This window comes from Perissodus microlepis, chromosome 12 (assembly GCF_051167445.1).
Source record: "Perissodus microlepis isolate ML-2025 ecotype Zambia chromosome 12, ASM5116744v1, whole genome shotgun sequence".
Lineage (NCBI taxonomy): Eukaryota > Metazoa > Chordata > Actinopteri > Cichliformes > Cichlidae > Perissodus > Perissodus microlepis.
The window spans coordinates 27,139,455-27,156,708 of NC_140472.1; the positions used below are offsets into that span (position 1 = coordinate 27,139,455).

General features: G+C 37.7%; 3 protein-coding genes across 3 annotated transcripts; all 3 read right to left on the minus strand.

Moving 5' to 3' along the window:
- Nucleotides 1-787: 787 nt before the first annotated feature.
- LOC146376474 (granzyme A-like) lies at nucleotides 788-3,372 on the minus strand. The gene is made up of 5 exons (XM_084946434.1): nucleotides 3,309-3,372; nucleotides 2,830-2,971; nucleotides 2,417-2,549; nucleotides 1,341-1,607; nucleotides 788-943 (listed from the first exon to the last, which is right to left on the minus strand). Exons 1-5 carry the CDS (start codon nucleotides 3,370-3,372, stop codon nucleotides 788-790), a joined length of 762 nt encoding a protein of 253 aa, XP_084802560.1.
- A 1,909-nt stretch (nucleotides 3,373-5,281) lies between these two features.
- Nucleotides 5,282-7,426, minus strand: LOC146376475 (granzyme A-like). The gene is made up of 5 exons (XM_084946431.1): nucleotides 7,348-7,426; nucleotides 6,982-7,123; nucleotides 6,517-6,655; nucleotides 5,998-6,273; nucleotides 5,282-5,902 (listed from the first exon to the last, which is right to left on the minus strand). Exons 1-5 carry the CDS (start codon nucleotides 7,409-7,411, stop codon nucleotides 5,741-5,743), a joined length of 783 nt encoding a protein of 260 aa, XP_084802557.1. The 5' UTR covers nucleotides 7,412-7,426; the 3' UTR covers nucleotides 5,282-5,740.
- A 4,821-nt stretch (nucleotides 7,427-12,247) lies between these two features.
- LOC146376476 (uncharacterized) lies at nucleotides 12,248-16,911 on the minus strand. The gene is made up of 5 exons (XM_084945240.1): nucleotides 16,817-16,911; nucleotides 14,363-14,731; nucleotides 12,881-13,189; nucleotides 12,614-12,703; nucleotides 12,248-12,522 (listed from the first exon to the last, which is right to left on the minus strand). Exons 1-5 carry the CDS (start codon nucleotides 16,860-16,862, stop codon nucleotides 12,419-12,421), a joined length of 918 nt encoding a protein of 305 aa, XP_084801366.1. The 5' UTR covers nucleotides 16,863-16,911; the 3' UTR covers nucleotides 12,248-12,418.
- Nucleotides 16,912-17,254: the final 343 nt, after the last annotated feature.

The window sequence follows — 17,254 nt, forward strand, 5'->3', positions numbered from 1 at the left end:
TTCTTGTTTTCTAAACAGGCAAGTGCACATAGACTATTTGAATTTGTGTTTGATGGTCTAGAAAAAAAAAATTAACTCCAGTTACACTTGCTCGCCTTGATGGCTAAATGGTGAAGAGGACGAGACTGTAATTCTATCGACACTTTCCAAGATGACAGTGAATAAAGTGCGGGACCATGTGGTGACATAACACCCTTCATATAAATGAGCGCAAACGTCACTTTTTTGAAGCTGAGATGCGGTCACAGCACAAACCGTCATGGTGGATGATCCTGACCACTATCATTAGTCCCCCATTTATTGGACAGGCACACGAGGATAGAAAGAGGAAATCTTTCATATCACATGACATACCTTTGTCTTCAAAATATGCACATCTAGCAAAAAATCATGCACTTCTCATTTTCAGCAGCTTTATTTCAGTTCATTTCAATCCCATTTCTTTCTTTTACTATTTTTTAAAAACGTTTAGACCACTAGTTTTTGGCAGATATTCAAAAAATGCTAAATTTTATAGCAAAAATACAGCTTTCCAGTCATACTGATTCAACTTAATTTCACCCGATATTTTCCCGCTGTGCCCCATCAGTGGGGCCTGCTCCACTCATGTCCAGTAAGACTCTTAGAGAAATCTTATCTGCTTTAGCAAAATCCTTTAAACCTTGAAATATAGACACATATAAATGCAAACCATTGGTGACAAAAATTTGTATTTAAATTTATGCAACAAAAACAAATATTTAACAGATAGTAAAAGTTTAAGAAGGAAAAAGACTCAGAGAGAGATCTAATTTTGAGTCATAGTTTTTTTGATCCACTGGAGTTGTTTATCTGAGAGAAAAGCATACACTCCAGGGTGTGTTTTGTTACCACACTCCTTAGGTCCAAAGGAAGTGATTCCTGTTAACACACCACTGCACAACAGCGGTCCTCCTGAATCTCCCTGTAGAGAAAATTATAATATGATGGTCACTGAGTGTTTCTTCATTCACTGTGTGTTTATACATCACTCTGCATTTAATTATAAGTTATTAATAATCTCTGCCCATAATAATCTCGTCAACAGCATTTCTTTTTCCTGTCCTTCTCCCTCTACCTCCCACTGGTCGAGGTTAAAAGGCAGTTTTTCCTTCCCACTGTCTCCAAAGTACTTGTTCATAGGGGGTCTTCTGATTGTTGGTGTTTTTTCTGTATTATTGTACAGTCTTTACCTTACAATGCTTTAAGACAACTGTTGTTGTGATATAAATAGAATGAAATAGACTTGAATTTATTTAGTAGTTTATTTTTTCTGATCATTAACAGTTAAAGTGGTAAAAATGATTATCAGGCATACATACCTGACAGGTATCTGCTGTCTCTGAGCCAGCACATATCATGCTGCTGGTGATAACAGGTTTGAGGTTGTAATAGGCACGTGAGTTGCACTTCACTCTGTCAATCACTGTCACATTGACAGACCTCAGGGCATCTGACATTTGCTCGGCATTGCTTTTAGTTGCTCCCCATCCAGCCACCACACAGATGCTTCCAGCTGCAGGATCTTTTACAGCGTTGCCCAACTTGAGCCAATTAACCGTCTCGGTTTTCTTCACTTTCTTGTTAAGCTAAAATTTAAGATATAATTACTTAAGCATAGTGAATTCATCATTGCCTTAATAGAATTTGTACAATAAATTTTTTTATTGTATAAATTTTTTATTGTATACATTTATTTATTTTATACAATAAATAAATAAGATAAAATTAAACCAATTAAAAAAACACAAATTTATTTTAAATGAAACCACTTAAGTTGACTCAACATGAAGTCAGTCTTTAATCACAATCAAAATTGCAAGACTAAAGTTGTAATTCTATTTTGAACAAAAAATTTAAAATACCATAAATTTTCAGGATTGTGCAGCTTACACTTACTGTTATATCCTATACAAAATCCACTCTTCCAAGAGGGCATGACAAATGTGGCAATGTGTCTTGACACAACAACTGTAATCTCCACTTTCCCACTCTTTTCTTGAAAAACAGTTTCAAGATTTAAAGATTATCTTGAAATTTCCACTTTATTCTCAAAATGATTAGTAATACTTTTGTTCTTAATGCGGCCCTGATGCTCTGTCGTACAAACATTAAATGAAAAAAGACAAATTATGTAAATTTTGCAGAAAAGCATCTTTCTCTTTCTGGTCTCAGGTGGAATTTGAGCTGTTGAATTTTGAACAGATGGGAAGATGAGAAAGACCTTATTTTACATCTGAAGTTAAATAATCATTAGTGACAGCCTGGCTTTGCAGTTGTGTTTATCTTGATTAAACATTTGCTCTTCTTGCTTAATATGTATTATGTAATGTTAGCAAACATAAATTTTATAGAAATCGCTATGGATTGTTTTTTCATTCTGTTATAGTCACCTTACCTTGAGTAACATGAGGTCATTGACCCTGTCTTTTGCATCAAAACAGGGATGAGGAAAACTTTTTTTCACCTTTTGGATCTGCTTTTTTTTATCTCTCCTGATGGAGTGCACTCCCAGCAACACGTTCTTAATTCTAAAAGAGCCAAAACAATGCAGTGTTAAATTAAAGTTCAATTATGGCATAGGTTTACTGGCCAAGAAAGTGTCAAATAGAGAAGAAATGAAGATTTGCTTTCTCTCTGATTACTGAGTGGTTACATGATAAAAAATACTAAGGTCAGGATGTGGCATGTAGCTGATTGGAGTATCATGAAGCTTAAACATGTTGACTTGTATGATATTTTAAATACCCATGATGAAATGGATTTTTTTGTGATCCAGTAAAAACATAAACAAATGCTTCAGATTCCTACTTATCACAGTGAGCAGCAGTCAGGACCCATGCTTCATCAATTAGTATCCCTCCACAATTGCCCTTGTTACCCTCAAGCAGAGCCATGAAAGGCAGTGAGTGTGGCTTGACTTCATTGCCTCCAATAATCTCAGAACCATCACCTAAAATGACAAATATTCAAAGAGATCACTAAGACAAATGAGTCGACAAGCACTTAAACCAAAGACAGAAAACTCTCTGCACAACTTACTTTGTAAGCCTATAAGACATCTATGTGACACAGATCACAGAATCTATACACAAAATACCTGAAGCACATCCAAATACAAATTCTAACATTTATGAAACCTTTAAAATTCATGTAGGAGTGATCAGGAAAAGTGAAATTACACTCCAACTAAGAAACCATAACAAATTTGCTGAAAAACATTACTATGACTTAGACATATGTACATTAATTAACCACTAAATAAATCAAAAGCAGAAGAAATTACTCACTTGACTGAACAATGAGAAGAACGACACATGAGATCAAGACACGGAAACATCCGAGGCAGTACATTTCTTCTTATTTGGCTTTGACTTAAACACACTCTGGTGCGCACTCGTCTTTATGTATTAAGCCCAAAGGAAGTGGTCTGAAAATTCAGCATAATGGGCTCAAGCAAGGCGTGGGAATGCATTTGTTTCAAAGATAGTGGTAGCATTTACAAGTATTCATAACCATGTCTTTTTTCTATGTCGTTGCTGAGGTTTGTTCTGTCTGGTGTACTATGAGTCATCTTTGAGTGTACGTGTCCATAAATCTACTTGTATGAAAAAAGCTAGAAGAGTGTATTGATGTTAAAAGAAAAAGCACTTTACAATAACTTTACAGCTGGTGTAGAGATTATTTCCTTATCAGACATGTAGCTTTGAAGCAGCTTCACCTGTCAACTAGTGCCAGTAAGAGACAATGAGGCATGTCTGTCAGCAGACAGTCCACAGATACATCCTGAAGGAAACATCTCAAAGGTAGTGCCCAAAAGAAGAAGGAACTGATTATTTTCAAATTATTAATAATTAATTACTTAATTGAATGTATAGTCATAAAGTGGATGTTTTCTATGTTGACATTACTGTAATTAATACTACTCAGAATGAGAAGTCAACAACCAAGACAGTATGTGCAAGAAAAGTTGTTCACCCTCTCGTTTTTAAGGCTTGTAATACGGAAAGTGGTGAATCTTTCTGGCTGACAGGTTGAATAATCTCACTTTGTTGTTTTACTTTCATGGGGTTTGTGTGTCCACAAAAAATGTGTTTTATCTCATGTGTTTCCAGCAAATGTGATTGACCGAAGCAAACAGGAGCACTTATATTTCTCTTGGTATTTTATGTAATTTGCAAAAAGAGAAAATATCATTTTTTTTAAATTAACAAACATCTTTGTTCACAAAAAAGAAAAAACGAGCAGAAAAGGGGTAAATATGTCATTTTCCACTGCAGGAACTAGGTGATTGTTTGTTTTTTCCAAAGGAGTAATTCTCTGTTGGCCAAGAGAAAGAATATAGGTCTGGCTTTTCATGTCTCAAAGCTAACATGTCAACCTATATGTGCAATCTGCAGTGACAGCATCTAAAATATTAAATTGTAATCCATCACCTATCACAGTGGCTGTGTCCATTTTTGGTAAACAGAACAGCCACAAAGGCAGTTATCTTGCAAATATTTGACTCATCTGACTTCAGTTCCTGCAGTGGAAATGTCTAACCACAGCAGAACTACGATCACATGTGTGTATAAGAAGGAACGCGAGAAGCTTGAGAAGTATCAAGGGCTCAGAGGAGAGCTGCAGAAGATGTGGAGGGAGAAGGTAACAGTGGTCCCAGTATTAATCAGAGCACTAGGTGCGGTGACTCTTAAGCTAGGCGAGTGGCTACAGCAGATCCCAGGAACAACATCGGAGATCTCTGTCCAGAAGAGCGCAGTCCTAGGAACAGCTATGATACAGCTTAGGACCCTCAAGCTCCCAGGCCTCTGGTAGAGGACCCGACAGAGACCACAATGACAACAAGACGTCAAAGATTTCCATCTTGTTTATCATGTTGATGCCTCTGGAGTCATGAAATTTCAGTTTGCTTAATTTATTCATGATTCAGTTGAGTTGTTTTTCTGACAAAAAAGAGTAGACTCTAACTGAAGTTGTTGTTCTGTGTCTTCTTAAATTAATATATATATTTAACCGCTGACAGACAAGAAGTATGGTTATAATAAAAAAAGTTAACATATATTTACTGTTAACTTTTTCAATTCATGATTGTGGAATATTCATCATTTTCAGCTTCATTTCAACTTTTGATTTTGTGGTTTTTTTTTTTTTTTACTGTGTATTAAGTTGTAGTAGCTCAAAATAGCTGCAAACTGAGGTCAGGTCACTAAACAAATTATAATGCATCATGGATAATCCTAACCACCATCATCCAATTCAATTCAATTTATTTATATAGCACTCTTCACAGGGTAAAAACCACATAGTGCTTCACAGTAATATAAAAACAGAAATACATTTAACCATAAAGTACATAAACAGGACATAACTTTGTCTTTGCAAGACATTTATCTAGACACTCATATCTCAATATGGCATCTGATTCTTGGTGTGCTTGCTTTTTCTACATTTAGTAACCCAGACCATTGGTTACTAATGCAAAACAAAAGTACATTACAGAAAAGTACACTTCTATCAGTCAACTGAATTTCACACCATATTTCTACAGGTTGACAACCACTGATTTACAACAAACGTTCAGTAACACTCTGCTTTAACATCATCCCTAAAATCATAAATATAGACAGATATAAATGTAGACTCGTGGTGGCAAAATAACACAACTGAACTTAGTATCCCTCTTTAATTTAAAGATGGAAGCAGGAATGATTCAGAGAACTCATTCTATTTTAGATCCTTTCATTGTATTTTTGATCCACTTGAGTTGTTTTTCTGACAGAAAAGAGTAAACTCCGGGTTTTTTAATGAGACCACACATCCGTCCAAAGGAAGTGATTCCAGCTAGCACACCATTGCACATGAGAGGTCCTCCTGAATCCCCCTGCAAAGAGAGCAATAATATGAGGTTCATTTTTTCATTTATTATTCGACTCGTTTACGGTTCAAGTAGCGAAGTGGACGGTGAGGCGTACATACCTGACAGGTATCAGCTGTGTTTCTACCATTCGAACCAGCACATATCATGCTGCTGGTGATAACAGGATTGAGGCTGTAATAATCAGCTGAGTTGCACTTCACTCTGTCAATCACTGTAACATTGACAGACCTCAGGACATCTGACATTCGATTGACATTGTTTTTAGTAGTTCCCCATCCAGCCACCACACAGACGCTGCCAGCTTTCGGCTCCTTACTGGTTTTGGGCAGCGTGAGCCAGTTTACAGCTTTGGTTTTTTTCACTTTCTTGTCCAGCTGAAATTTAAATAACACTTATTTAACCATAATGGGTTCATCATTGCTTTTATAGAATTAGTAAAAACAAACAACAAAACACACACATTTATCATATTTGAGAGAGTGCATGTATATATTTGAGCTTATATGTATAATTTTGACTTAGAGAAAATTCAACAAAAACAACTTTTCTATAAATTCCTCTAAATATAATTATCAGCAATCTTGGATCACTTTTTCATTCTTTTGGAGTCACATTACCTTGAGTAACATGAGGTCATTGACCTTGTCCGTGCCATCATAGCAGGGATGAGGCAAACTTTTTTTCACCTTTCGGACCTGTCGGAAATCTTTTTCATCTGCTTTGATGGAGTGCACCCCCAGCAACACCTTCTTAATGCTGTAAGAGCAAAAACGGTGCAGTGTTAAATTACAGTTCAGCTATGGAATAGGTTTACTGACTAAGAAAGTAACAAATATGGTAACAGTGATGCAGAGCAGCACTTGTTCCTTATAAAGAAGTGTTCAAACCCCTGAGCTGTTGTGGTTTCTTTAGTCACTATCTGCCAAATTATAGCTGCTATAATGAATGCTGAGTGGAGCATCATAAAGAGGAAATGTTACTGACTAGCATGACATTTTGAATAATCATAGGGCAACATCTTTGCAAGATCCAACAAAAATTAAGATTGCAAATTTTCAAATGTTAATGGGAAAGATTCCTACCTAGGACAGTGTGCAGCAGTCAGGACCCATGCTTGATCAATTAGTACCCCTCCACATATCGGTTTGTCACTCTCCAGCAGAGCCATGTAAGGCAGCGAGTGTGGCTGCACTTCATTACCTCCAATGATCTCAGAACCACGACCTAAAGTGACAAATATTCAAAGAGGTCATTGAGATGAACAGATAAATTCTCTTCACACCTTCCTTTGTAAAACTAAAAGACATTTAGATCACACAATCTACATGCACAACACTAAACAAAGCATAGGAAACAAGCAGAAAAACATTACCATGACTTAGGCATATTTACATCAATTAATTCATTAGTATTAAATAAACAAATGCACAACAGATGAAATAACTCACTTGACTGAACAATGAGAAGGACAATACATGAGAGGAAAACACTGAAACCCCTGAGGCAGAGCATTTCTTCTTGTTTCGCTTTGATCTAACTAGACTGAAACACACTATGGTGCACAAAGTCGCCTTTATGTAAGCTCAGAGGAAGTGGTCTGACAAATGGAAATTCATGTGTCATGAAAAGCGGTCGCAAGCATGAGGTGAGGATGCATTCATTTCAAAGCCAGTGATCCAATTTACAAGTAAATCTCGTGATCTGTGTGGCACAGTGCAAGTCATCAGTGGGTGCAGGTGTCAATACATGGACTAGTGTGAAACAGTTGGAGGAGGACATTATTCATGTTGAAAGAAGTCCTTTACAAGAACTACACTACCAGTCAAAAGTTTGGACACACCGTCTCATTTAATGGTTTTTCTTTCTTTTCATAGCTATTTACATTGTAGACTCATATGGCATTATGTAGTAAACAAATAACTCAAAACATATATTTATATTTTAGATTCTTCAAAATAGCTACTCTTTTATTTGATTACTGCTTTGCACACTCTTGGCATTCTCTCGATGAGCTTCAATGAGTCACCTGAAATGGTTTTCCAACAGTTTTGTAGGAGTTCCCAGAGATGCTGAATATTTGTTGGCCCTTTTGCCGTCACTCTGTGGTTCATCAGATCCCAAACCATCTCGATTGGGTTTAGGTCAGGTAACTGTGGAGGCCAAGTCATCTGGTGCAGATCTCCATCACTCTCCTTCTTGGTCAAATACCCCTTAGACAGCCCGGAGGTGTGTTTGGGGTCATTGCCTGTTGAAAAATAAATGACGGTCGAACTGAAGGCAAACCAGATGGGATGTCGTGTCGCTGCAGGATGCTGTGGTAGCCATGCTGGTTCAGTGTGCCTTCAATTTTTAATAAGTCCCCAACAGTGTCACCATCAAAGAACCCCATCACACCTCCTCTTCCATGCTTCATGGTGGGAATCATGCATGTTTCTGCGTCGTACAAAAACACGGTGGCTGGAACCACAGATTTCAAATTTAGACTAATCAGACCAAAGCACAGATTTTCTCCGCTCTAATGTCCAATCCTCATGTTTCTTGGCCCAAACAAATCTATTCTGCTTGTTGCTTTTCCTTAGTAGTGGCTTCCTAGTATCTATTTGAGCAAATCCACAAAGGAACCCTGACAAAGCCCATCTGTCATGGTCCGTTTGAGCAGCTGGGTGTGGCTGGTGTGGATCCCGGCCTCCTGTAACACTAGCGTTCCCCCTCCTCGACTCAGAGATGGTCTTTCCCTTTTCCCTTTACAGAGGGTACATCTTTCACCATCTTACAATGCTGTGGTTGCAGCCATTTCCCAACTCTCTGTGAATGGTACTCATGGTCTTTGATCAGTGGGCTTTGGTCAGTGGTTGTTGATCAATGGTCATGAGAATTAGCATAATTAAGATTAAGGAACTGACCTCCCAGCCTATTGTTTATAAGGTTGGGGAAACCTGCAGTCAGCTGAGACTGAAGAAGTCACTTGGATGAGTGACGAAACGTTTCTCCCACAAAACGCTACATCCAGATGAACAGAATCAAATTTTGGAGATTTACTTACCTGGATGATTGAGCATGCATCAAGATATTTAGTTACATATATGCGCTTCATAATTCCATATATTTTTATTCATATATTTGATGGCTTCAGTGAGAATCTGCAATGCAAATTGTCTTGAAAATAAAGAAAACCATCAAATAAGAAGGTGCGTCCAAACCTTTGACTGGTAGTGGTCACTATGGTCACTTTTTTTTCTCTGTAAAGGTTCTTTTCTGTTTTTCTTATCAGACATGTGACTTTGGAGCAGCTTCATCTGGCAGCTAGTGCCACTGAGAGTCAGTGAAGCATGTATGTTAGCTGGGACTCCACAGATATACCCCGAAGGAATAATAATCTTCTCTAAAATAAGTATGGAGCTTAGTATTTAGTCTGTAGCCTTTTCAGTTATTTGGAGTCTGAAGTTAGAGTGAACAAGGTTGGAAACATCGTCCTCTAGTCAGGTATCCTTTGTGATGTGGCAAAATACCATTCATGTTTAGAGTACCCAAATGGTTAGTGTGGGATAGCAACTAGCTATACAAGTAATTTATAGCATTGAGTAGCTAGCGTAGTCAACGCTATTGACTAGGCTAGAAGAGAGCACCTTCTTTCTGTATTTGCATCTGTTGCTCCAGCCCCAGACACATCTGACCAATAAGCAGACTAAATGTTCTCATGTGGTTTGTAGTGACATGTTTTGGTTCACTTTGAGTTTTTTTTCTGTGTGAATTGAGACAAAACCACAGGAAAACCTACCCCCCCCCCTCCCCCCCTACCCCCCCCTCAGTGTAGCCCAGTCATAGACTGGAAGTTGAGCAAAATTAATGACTGAGTCGGTAAGTTGGTGGAACATAGTCATAGCAGTGCGTAGCATTTGTTCCACTGAACACTATGCAGTGGTTTCAAAAAGTAAGCATAGGTCTTGATTTAACACCTTGTGGAACCACCTTGGGCAGCAATAAGTTAAAGCTCTCATATTCTGTATTACTTTAACACTTTTTGTGGCAGAATGTTGGTCAACTGTTCTTCTCTAGACTTTGACTAGATGACCGTAACAGCTTGATTCCTTTTTTTTCAGCCATTCTGCTGTTGTTGGTATGCCTGACATCTTTCTCTTGTTGCAGGGCCCAGTTTCAGCCAAGCTTTAGCTGTCAGACAGATGGCCTCACATTAACTTTGCATTAACTTTGTATATAGATGAGTTCATGGTCGAATCAATGACTGCAAGGTCCCCAGATCCTGTGACTGCAAAACAAACTCAGGTCAACAAAGCTCCACTACTATTTAATGTTTGACAGTCGGTATGAGGTGTTTGTGCTGATATACTGAGTTTGGTTTTCTCCAAATGTGGCACTGTGCGTTAGAGTCATTGTTCCAAAGAACACTGTTCCAGAAATCTAGCTGTTTGCTCACATTCTACTTTCATAATCGTACAATTATGAACTTTAACATTTAATATGCTAACTGAGGCCTGTAGAGTCTGAGATGTAGCTCTGGGGTTTTTGCAATGTCTCTCAGCACTTCATGGTTTGACCTTAGGGTGAATTTGCTTTGACATACACTCCAGGGAAGAGTATGCCTTTCTATAACACTGACACCTGAGTGCTCCAGACCAGCAAACTGCCAAAACCTGTGCTTTTATATAGGTGGTCACACATGCTGATGATCAGTTAATCAAGTGCATTAGCAGCACATGGCTGCTACATACCTTTTTACTTTCCTGTAGAAACAGGAATAGAAAAGAACAGAATGGAATAGAATAGTCCTTTATTATCATTGTACATGTACAACTAAATTACAGGTGCTCCATACCAACTGTGCCGGGAACAAATATAAATAGTAGACAACAGGATTAAAAAACAAACAAGATTAATATAAAAAATTATAGAAATTATAGAAAGAACAAGTTGGTACAATCCCAAAGTCTTTTTTCTTTGTTTTTCATTAAATGTGCACAAATAATCAATAAACCAACAACTTTATTGAATATTTGTATTTATGCCACTCTTTGTAAATAAGCTTGTCAGCAGAGTAGTAAGTAATCAACTGTTTATACTACTATTCAGTTACTGTTAACTTGTTTCCTGATACGCTACATAAATCCTAAAGGCAGCTTAAAAACTACACCTAAAGGCCTGAGAACCATGAGATCAGCAAGGTCTTTATGTAAAACACATTGCTTGTTTGTGTAATCACTACTTTTTTGACCTATGTTTGGTTCAAGAAAAATATCTCACTCTCAATCAAGAATACTGGTAATGTTATTTTCCGTCTTTGAAATGCTAATGTTTCATTTGGGTCATGACATTCAATTAAATGCACTGCCATTGAAACTGTGAAACTATTGAGAAGACCCTAAAAGTTATGTTTGTCTAATTCTAATTTAAAGCAACAAGTACATTTTGAAAGAAGCTTTATAATATTTCATCCAAAATCAATTGGCCCTGTAATAAAAAAAATATTGTAATAAACAAACAAATGAACAAAAAACACTAAAAAATATAAAATAAAAAAGAAATCCTAAAAGTGAAGAATAACAACAACAAACATTTTTTAAATTTTACAGTTTCAATTTTTCTTTTTGTTCCTCTTAATAGTTTATATTTTTATAACTTATAACTTCTAGCAGCACTGGATGAAATATATTGTTCTTCGCTCATTTTTCACATTTACTGACTTTCTTGCTTTTTTAAATAAACTAAAGGTGAGTACATCAAGAAAAAGTGGAAAAACAAAACCACAAACAACATAACACATAATATGTGATTTCTTCCTACTATTCATTAAAATCAAATGACGGTTTCATCTTGAGGTAAAAAGTGATACTGCAGTGGTCCATCTGACACTTCACTGCATTGACTTGTGCTAATACTTCATAACTCAGACTGTGATGAGTTACAGCATGACACATTTTGTGGGAAACGACTAACAGGTAGTTTTAGTTAAAAAAAAAAAAAAGCATAAAATGCTTTTAACAAATACTCCAGGGACTACTTTTTTACATTTTGAGGGTCACATATTTTCACATATGCTCACTAATCTGAATGCCCAATGGTACAACCATACAATACAAAACAACAGTGTAGCTGTCTGTTTATAAAGATGAAGCCAATGTGAAAGTGCCTTAAACCTGCATCCTATGTGAAGGGCCGCTACAATGCAATATCTGTGGCTGCGTAAAGGCTTTCGGTATTATGAGTCTGTGGGTAAACGGCAACGGAAAACACAATCCTGTTGAGTTCGTGGTCTTAGTCACTCATTTAGGATCAAATTGAATAAAAATCGAAATGTATTTTAGAAAATTTGGTCATACCATGTTTCAAAAAAGAAGGTTTAACTGTAGTATTTTCTACACACTGGTTAACGATTCATTTGCAAATGAGAAGCAGTTTATTTAAAAAATGAATCTGTCTCCATGTTTTCTATATTCATTGTGTTGGCATTTTTCATTTGAAGAGATTTTTCTACAAATGGCTAGATTGTGTTTTTTCAGTGTCTTAACCAATGCCTGGAGTTTTCTGAGGGACCAGATCAACAACTGTGTCTTCAGTTGAGAGCAACACTGGAGAGATGTAATGATTTGATTCTTCAAAACTACCTGCTGTTTAAAAAATAAAAATAAAAATTATGTTATATGTTATGGAGATTTTTTTTTAAATATATAGATTTTTTACTGGAGAAAGAAGACCTACCTTTTTTAAGGATATGATAAAGAATCCACAGTAGAGGAGCAAGCAACATCAGTTTAATGACCATCAAAACAGCAAAGACGATATCGTGATCTACCGAAGTAGAGAGGATACAGAGACACAGATACAAAAGAGGGAGACGAGCACCAGTTTACAATGATCAGTAAATGGGCTGAATATAATAGAATATTTGAAGTTGTTGTCAGTTATTGTACACAGTATCTAGGAAGCAAGCCATGACACAAAAATAAACAAGAAGTACTTCCTTACCTGTTTTAACGTCTACTGTTGTAGGGTTACTCTGCAGGATGATGTTTCCACCAGTAACACTGTCAGGCCGAACAACAAAGGCAGAGATTTGTAGGAAATACTTTGTGCCTGATGTTAAGTTGGAGATGCTGATGCTCATCGCTGCAGAACCATTGATGCAGGAGTAAAGGACTGTCTCACATCTGCTGTCACATATGGTCACATTGTAACTGTGTGGTGTCGTCTGCATAAAGGCAGAGATATTCCAACTAAGATTCACATGTTCCGCACCCACTGAGTCCACTGTCACCGACTGAGGGGAATGTGGACCTGTGGGAAGAAAAACAGTCAGAGTCGAGTAAGAGCTCAGGTATGGATCATGGATCATAAAAAATAACATGTTATCAGATAGGTTTGATGAAAAATGATGGAGAAAACAGAGATTTAAATACCAGGTGATGGGTTATTATATGAGGAGAGCTAGATAGGTCAGTGAGGGGGCAGCAGCAGAAGCAGTATCTGCTCTTTTGTGGGGAGGAACAGGAGAATCCTGGTAAAATACTAAAAAATGAACTCCAGCATGAACTACGGTGGACTAGTTCATCTATCTAAATTGGTTGGAGGTACTGTCTCATGTTACTGTGCTTTGAGCAGGGATCTCCAACTTCAGTGAGCTGCGGGCCACTGCTGGCACTGTCATCTCATTGTATTATTTCAAATATTGTATAACAACAATTTTTTTTCTCACTCTTAACTAACTGAAGCTTTTCATTGAACTACCAAATAAATAAATTGGTACTCTCTTTCTGGCCAGACACATTGCAGCACTTTTGCAATCATTATGTTCATATTTAACAAAATAAAAATGCAGACATAAGTGTACACATTAGTTTTTTACTGCCAGTGAAAAATGTTTTCTTTACAAATAACTCTCTCGCTGAACTAACGCAGCCAACATGTTTGTACTGTCTGCTCATATTGCCTTCATATTAAATATTTTTTTGCTTTTTAATGAACTTTTTAAGGAACAACAGGAAAGAAATCCTCCCTAACAAAAAGAGTAATTTCAAGGGCCAAATTGCATTATATTTCGTCACCTCAACATATGGGCCGCAAGTAGGGGTGACACGGGCTGCAAGTGTCCCCAGGCTGCGAGTTTTAGAGCCCTGCTTTAGAGGTTTAAACCAGCAAAACTATTTTAATAATGATTTTTTTCAACTGCTACCTAACTAATCTGTTATAAATAATAACAGGCAGATGGATGCAGGATATAAACAAAGCACCATAACATAACCAGTAGAGGATGGGATCATTTTCTTGTGGCAACACACTCACCTTAGACAGGTAGAACAGGTTTTTAGTCACTGCATCATGTTTCAGTGAATCTGACTGTTTGCATTTTTTAGTTGTGTGCCTCATCTTTATTGAGTATCATATTTAGACTATGTAGTTACTATATTTGTCAGTTTCTAACTCCAAAAACAGCAAAAATGCATTACTTACCCTGACAGACAACCATGTGTGGTTCCTTACAGTAGCGAGCCAACAGGTTCTTGTCTTTTTCCAGCATGGCCTCTAAACTTGCACAGCAGCCTTCATAGTTTCTCCTGTACCAGTGTTCATAGCCCAGTTGTTCCCCATTCACCCACTGCCAGTCACTGGAGACACTCTGGCGTTTCAGACCAAGCCAAAAGCTAACTTTTGTGGCAGGAGCAGCATTCAGGACAGTGAAGTACTGGTCCTCTGTGGTCAGGACAGCAAGGTCCACATAGTACTTCTGACAGAACTCCTGGGCTTTGACCCATGGCATAGGTCTTTGGACTAGGAAGTAATAAGAAGAGATCTGACCCACTGCTAAGCCATGACATACCACTGCGTAAGGGAAGAAAAAAAAAACATAGATGAAGGCAGAGTAGTTAACAATAGCTATGTTTGGTTGTTGGATTGTAGTATACAGGGAGTGCAGAATTATTAGGCAAATGAGTATTTTGTCCACATCATCCTCTCCATGCATGTTGTCTTACTCCAAGCTGTATAGGCTCGAAAGCCAACTACCAATTAAGCATATTAGGTGATGTGCATCTCTGTAATGAGAAGGGGTGTGGTCTAATGACATCAACACCCTATATCAGGTGTGCATAATTATTAGGCAACTTCCTTTCCTTTGGCAAAATGGGTCAAAAGAAGGACTTGACAGGCTCAGAAAAGTCAAAAATAGTGAGATATCTTGCAGAGGGATGCAGCAGTCTCAAAATTGCAAAGCTTCTGAAGCGTGATCATCGAACAATCAAGCGTTTCATTCAAAATAGTCAACAGGGTCGCAAGAAGTGTGTGGAAAAACCAAGGCGCAAAATAACTGCCCATGAACTGAGAAAAGTCAAGCGTGCAGCTGCCAAGATGCCACTTGCCACCAGTTTGGCCATATTTCAGAGCTGCAACATCACTGGAGTGCCCAAAAGCACAAGGTGTGCAATACTCAGAGACATGGCCAAGGTAAGAAAGGCTGAAAGACGACCACCACTGAACAAGACACACAAGCTGAAACGTCAAGACTGGGCCAAGAAATATCTCAAGACTGATTTTTCTAAGGTTTTATGGACTGATGAAATGAGAGTGAGTCTTGATGGGCCAGATGGATGGGCCCGTGGCTGGATTGGTAAAGGGCAGAGAGCTCCAGTCCGACTCAGACGCCAGCAAGGTGGAGGTGGAGTACTGGTTTGGGCTGGTATCATCAAAGATGAGCTTGTGGGGCCTTTTGGGGTTGAGGATGGAGTCAAGCTCAACTCCCAGTCCTACTGCCAGTTTCTGGAAGACACCTTCTTCAAGCAGTGGTACAGGAAGAAGTCTGCATCCTTCAAGAAAAACATGATTTTCATGCAGGACAATGCTCCATCACACGCGTCCAAGTACTCCACAGCGTGGCTGGCAAGAAAGGGTATAAAAGAAGAAAAACTAATGACATGGCCTCCTTGTTCACCTGATCTGAACCCCATTGAGAACCTGTGGTCCATCATCAAATGTGAGATTTACAAGGAGGGAAAACAGTACACCTCTCTGAACAGTGTCTGGGAGGCTGTGGTTGCTGCTGCACGCAATGTTGATGGTGAACAGATCAAAACACTGACAGAATCCATGGATGGCAGGCTTTTGAGTGTCCTTGCAAAGAAAGGTGGCTATATTGGTCGCTAATTTGTTTTTGTTTTGTTTTTGAATGTCAGAAATGTATATTTGTGAATGTGGAGATGTTATATTGGTTTCACTGGTAAAAATAAATAATTGAAATGGGTATATATTTGTTTTTTGTTAAGTTGCCTAATAATTATGCACAGTAATAGTCACCTGCACACACAGATATCCCCCAAAAATAGCTAAAACTAAAAACAAACTAAAAACTACTTCCAAAAACATTCAGCTTTGATATTAATGAATTTTTTGGGTTCATTGAGAACATGGTTGTTGTTCAATAATAAAATTATTCCTCAAAAATACAACTTGCCTAATAATTCTGCACTCCCTGTAATCTATTAGACATGTTTTCATTATATACATTTAAATAGTGTGTTGCAGTATTTAGTAGAATAACTGTGTACAAGTGTTAAATAAATACTGAAGTATAGCCACCATTTTTCAATCTACAGAAATGCCCAAGTTGTAAAGACAGACATTAACCTTAAAGACGAAAATGCAACTGAGAGATTTGAGACTACATTTGTATGTCATTGTAGAAGAGCATGGGACAGGGGGCCAAGGGTCTTCTCCCTCTAATAATCTGTCCTCATGAGCAGTTAAGTCACATTTTAGCTAACATTAACAGCAGCTAGAGTATGCAGTCAGAACATAAGTACTAATAAAAAGCTTATTGCATCAGATGTTAGACTCATTTTGACATTTACAGACAATGAAACGTGGAATGACAACATGCTTGACTCATGTTAAAGAAGTTTTGCAAAATGTTACCTAAAATCGCCAGCTGTTGCAGAATTGCCGTCTCATTGCCAGACATAAAGTAGAATCCGTGTCGTTTTCTGGAAGGTGATATATATATTTTTATTTCTTTCCCATCAGACAGCTGACCATGAGTTGTCTGGTGTTTCTCAAGTGCTCCCTATAGTCATCCCATACTCTCTCCTTCTCATTTGCCCAGGACTCTGTTCGTGTGTAAATTTATAAAGCCAGCTAAAGCCTCAGGGTGATGCAAGAGGTGAAAAAATGGGAGTGTCTAAAGCTCAGTGCTTACCTGTATGAGGACGTTTTCAGGAATTAGTTACACAAGATATTAAAATCTATAAATGCATTTGCTTTACATTGTTTGTTTTCCTAAACCTTTCCAGTATCAAATATCCTAAACATTACAATCTGCTTACTAACTGCTATTTGAATTTTTTTTATCTCTAC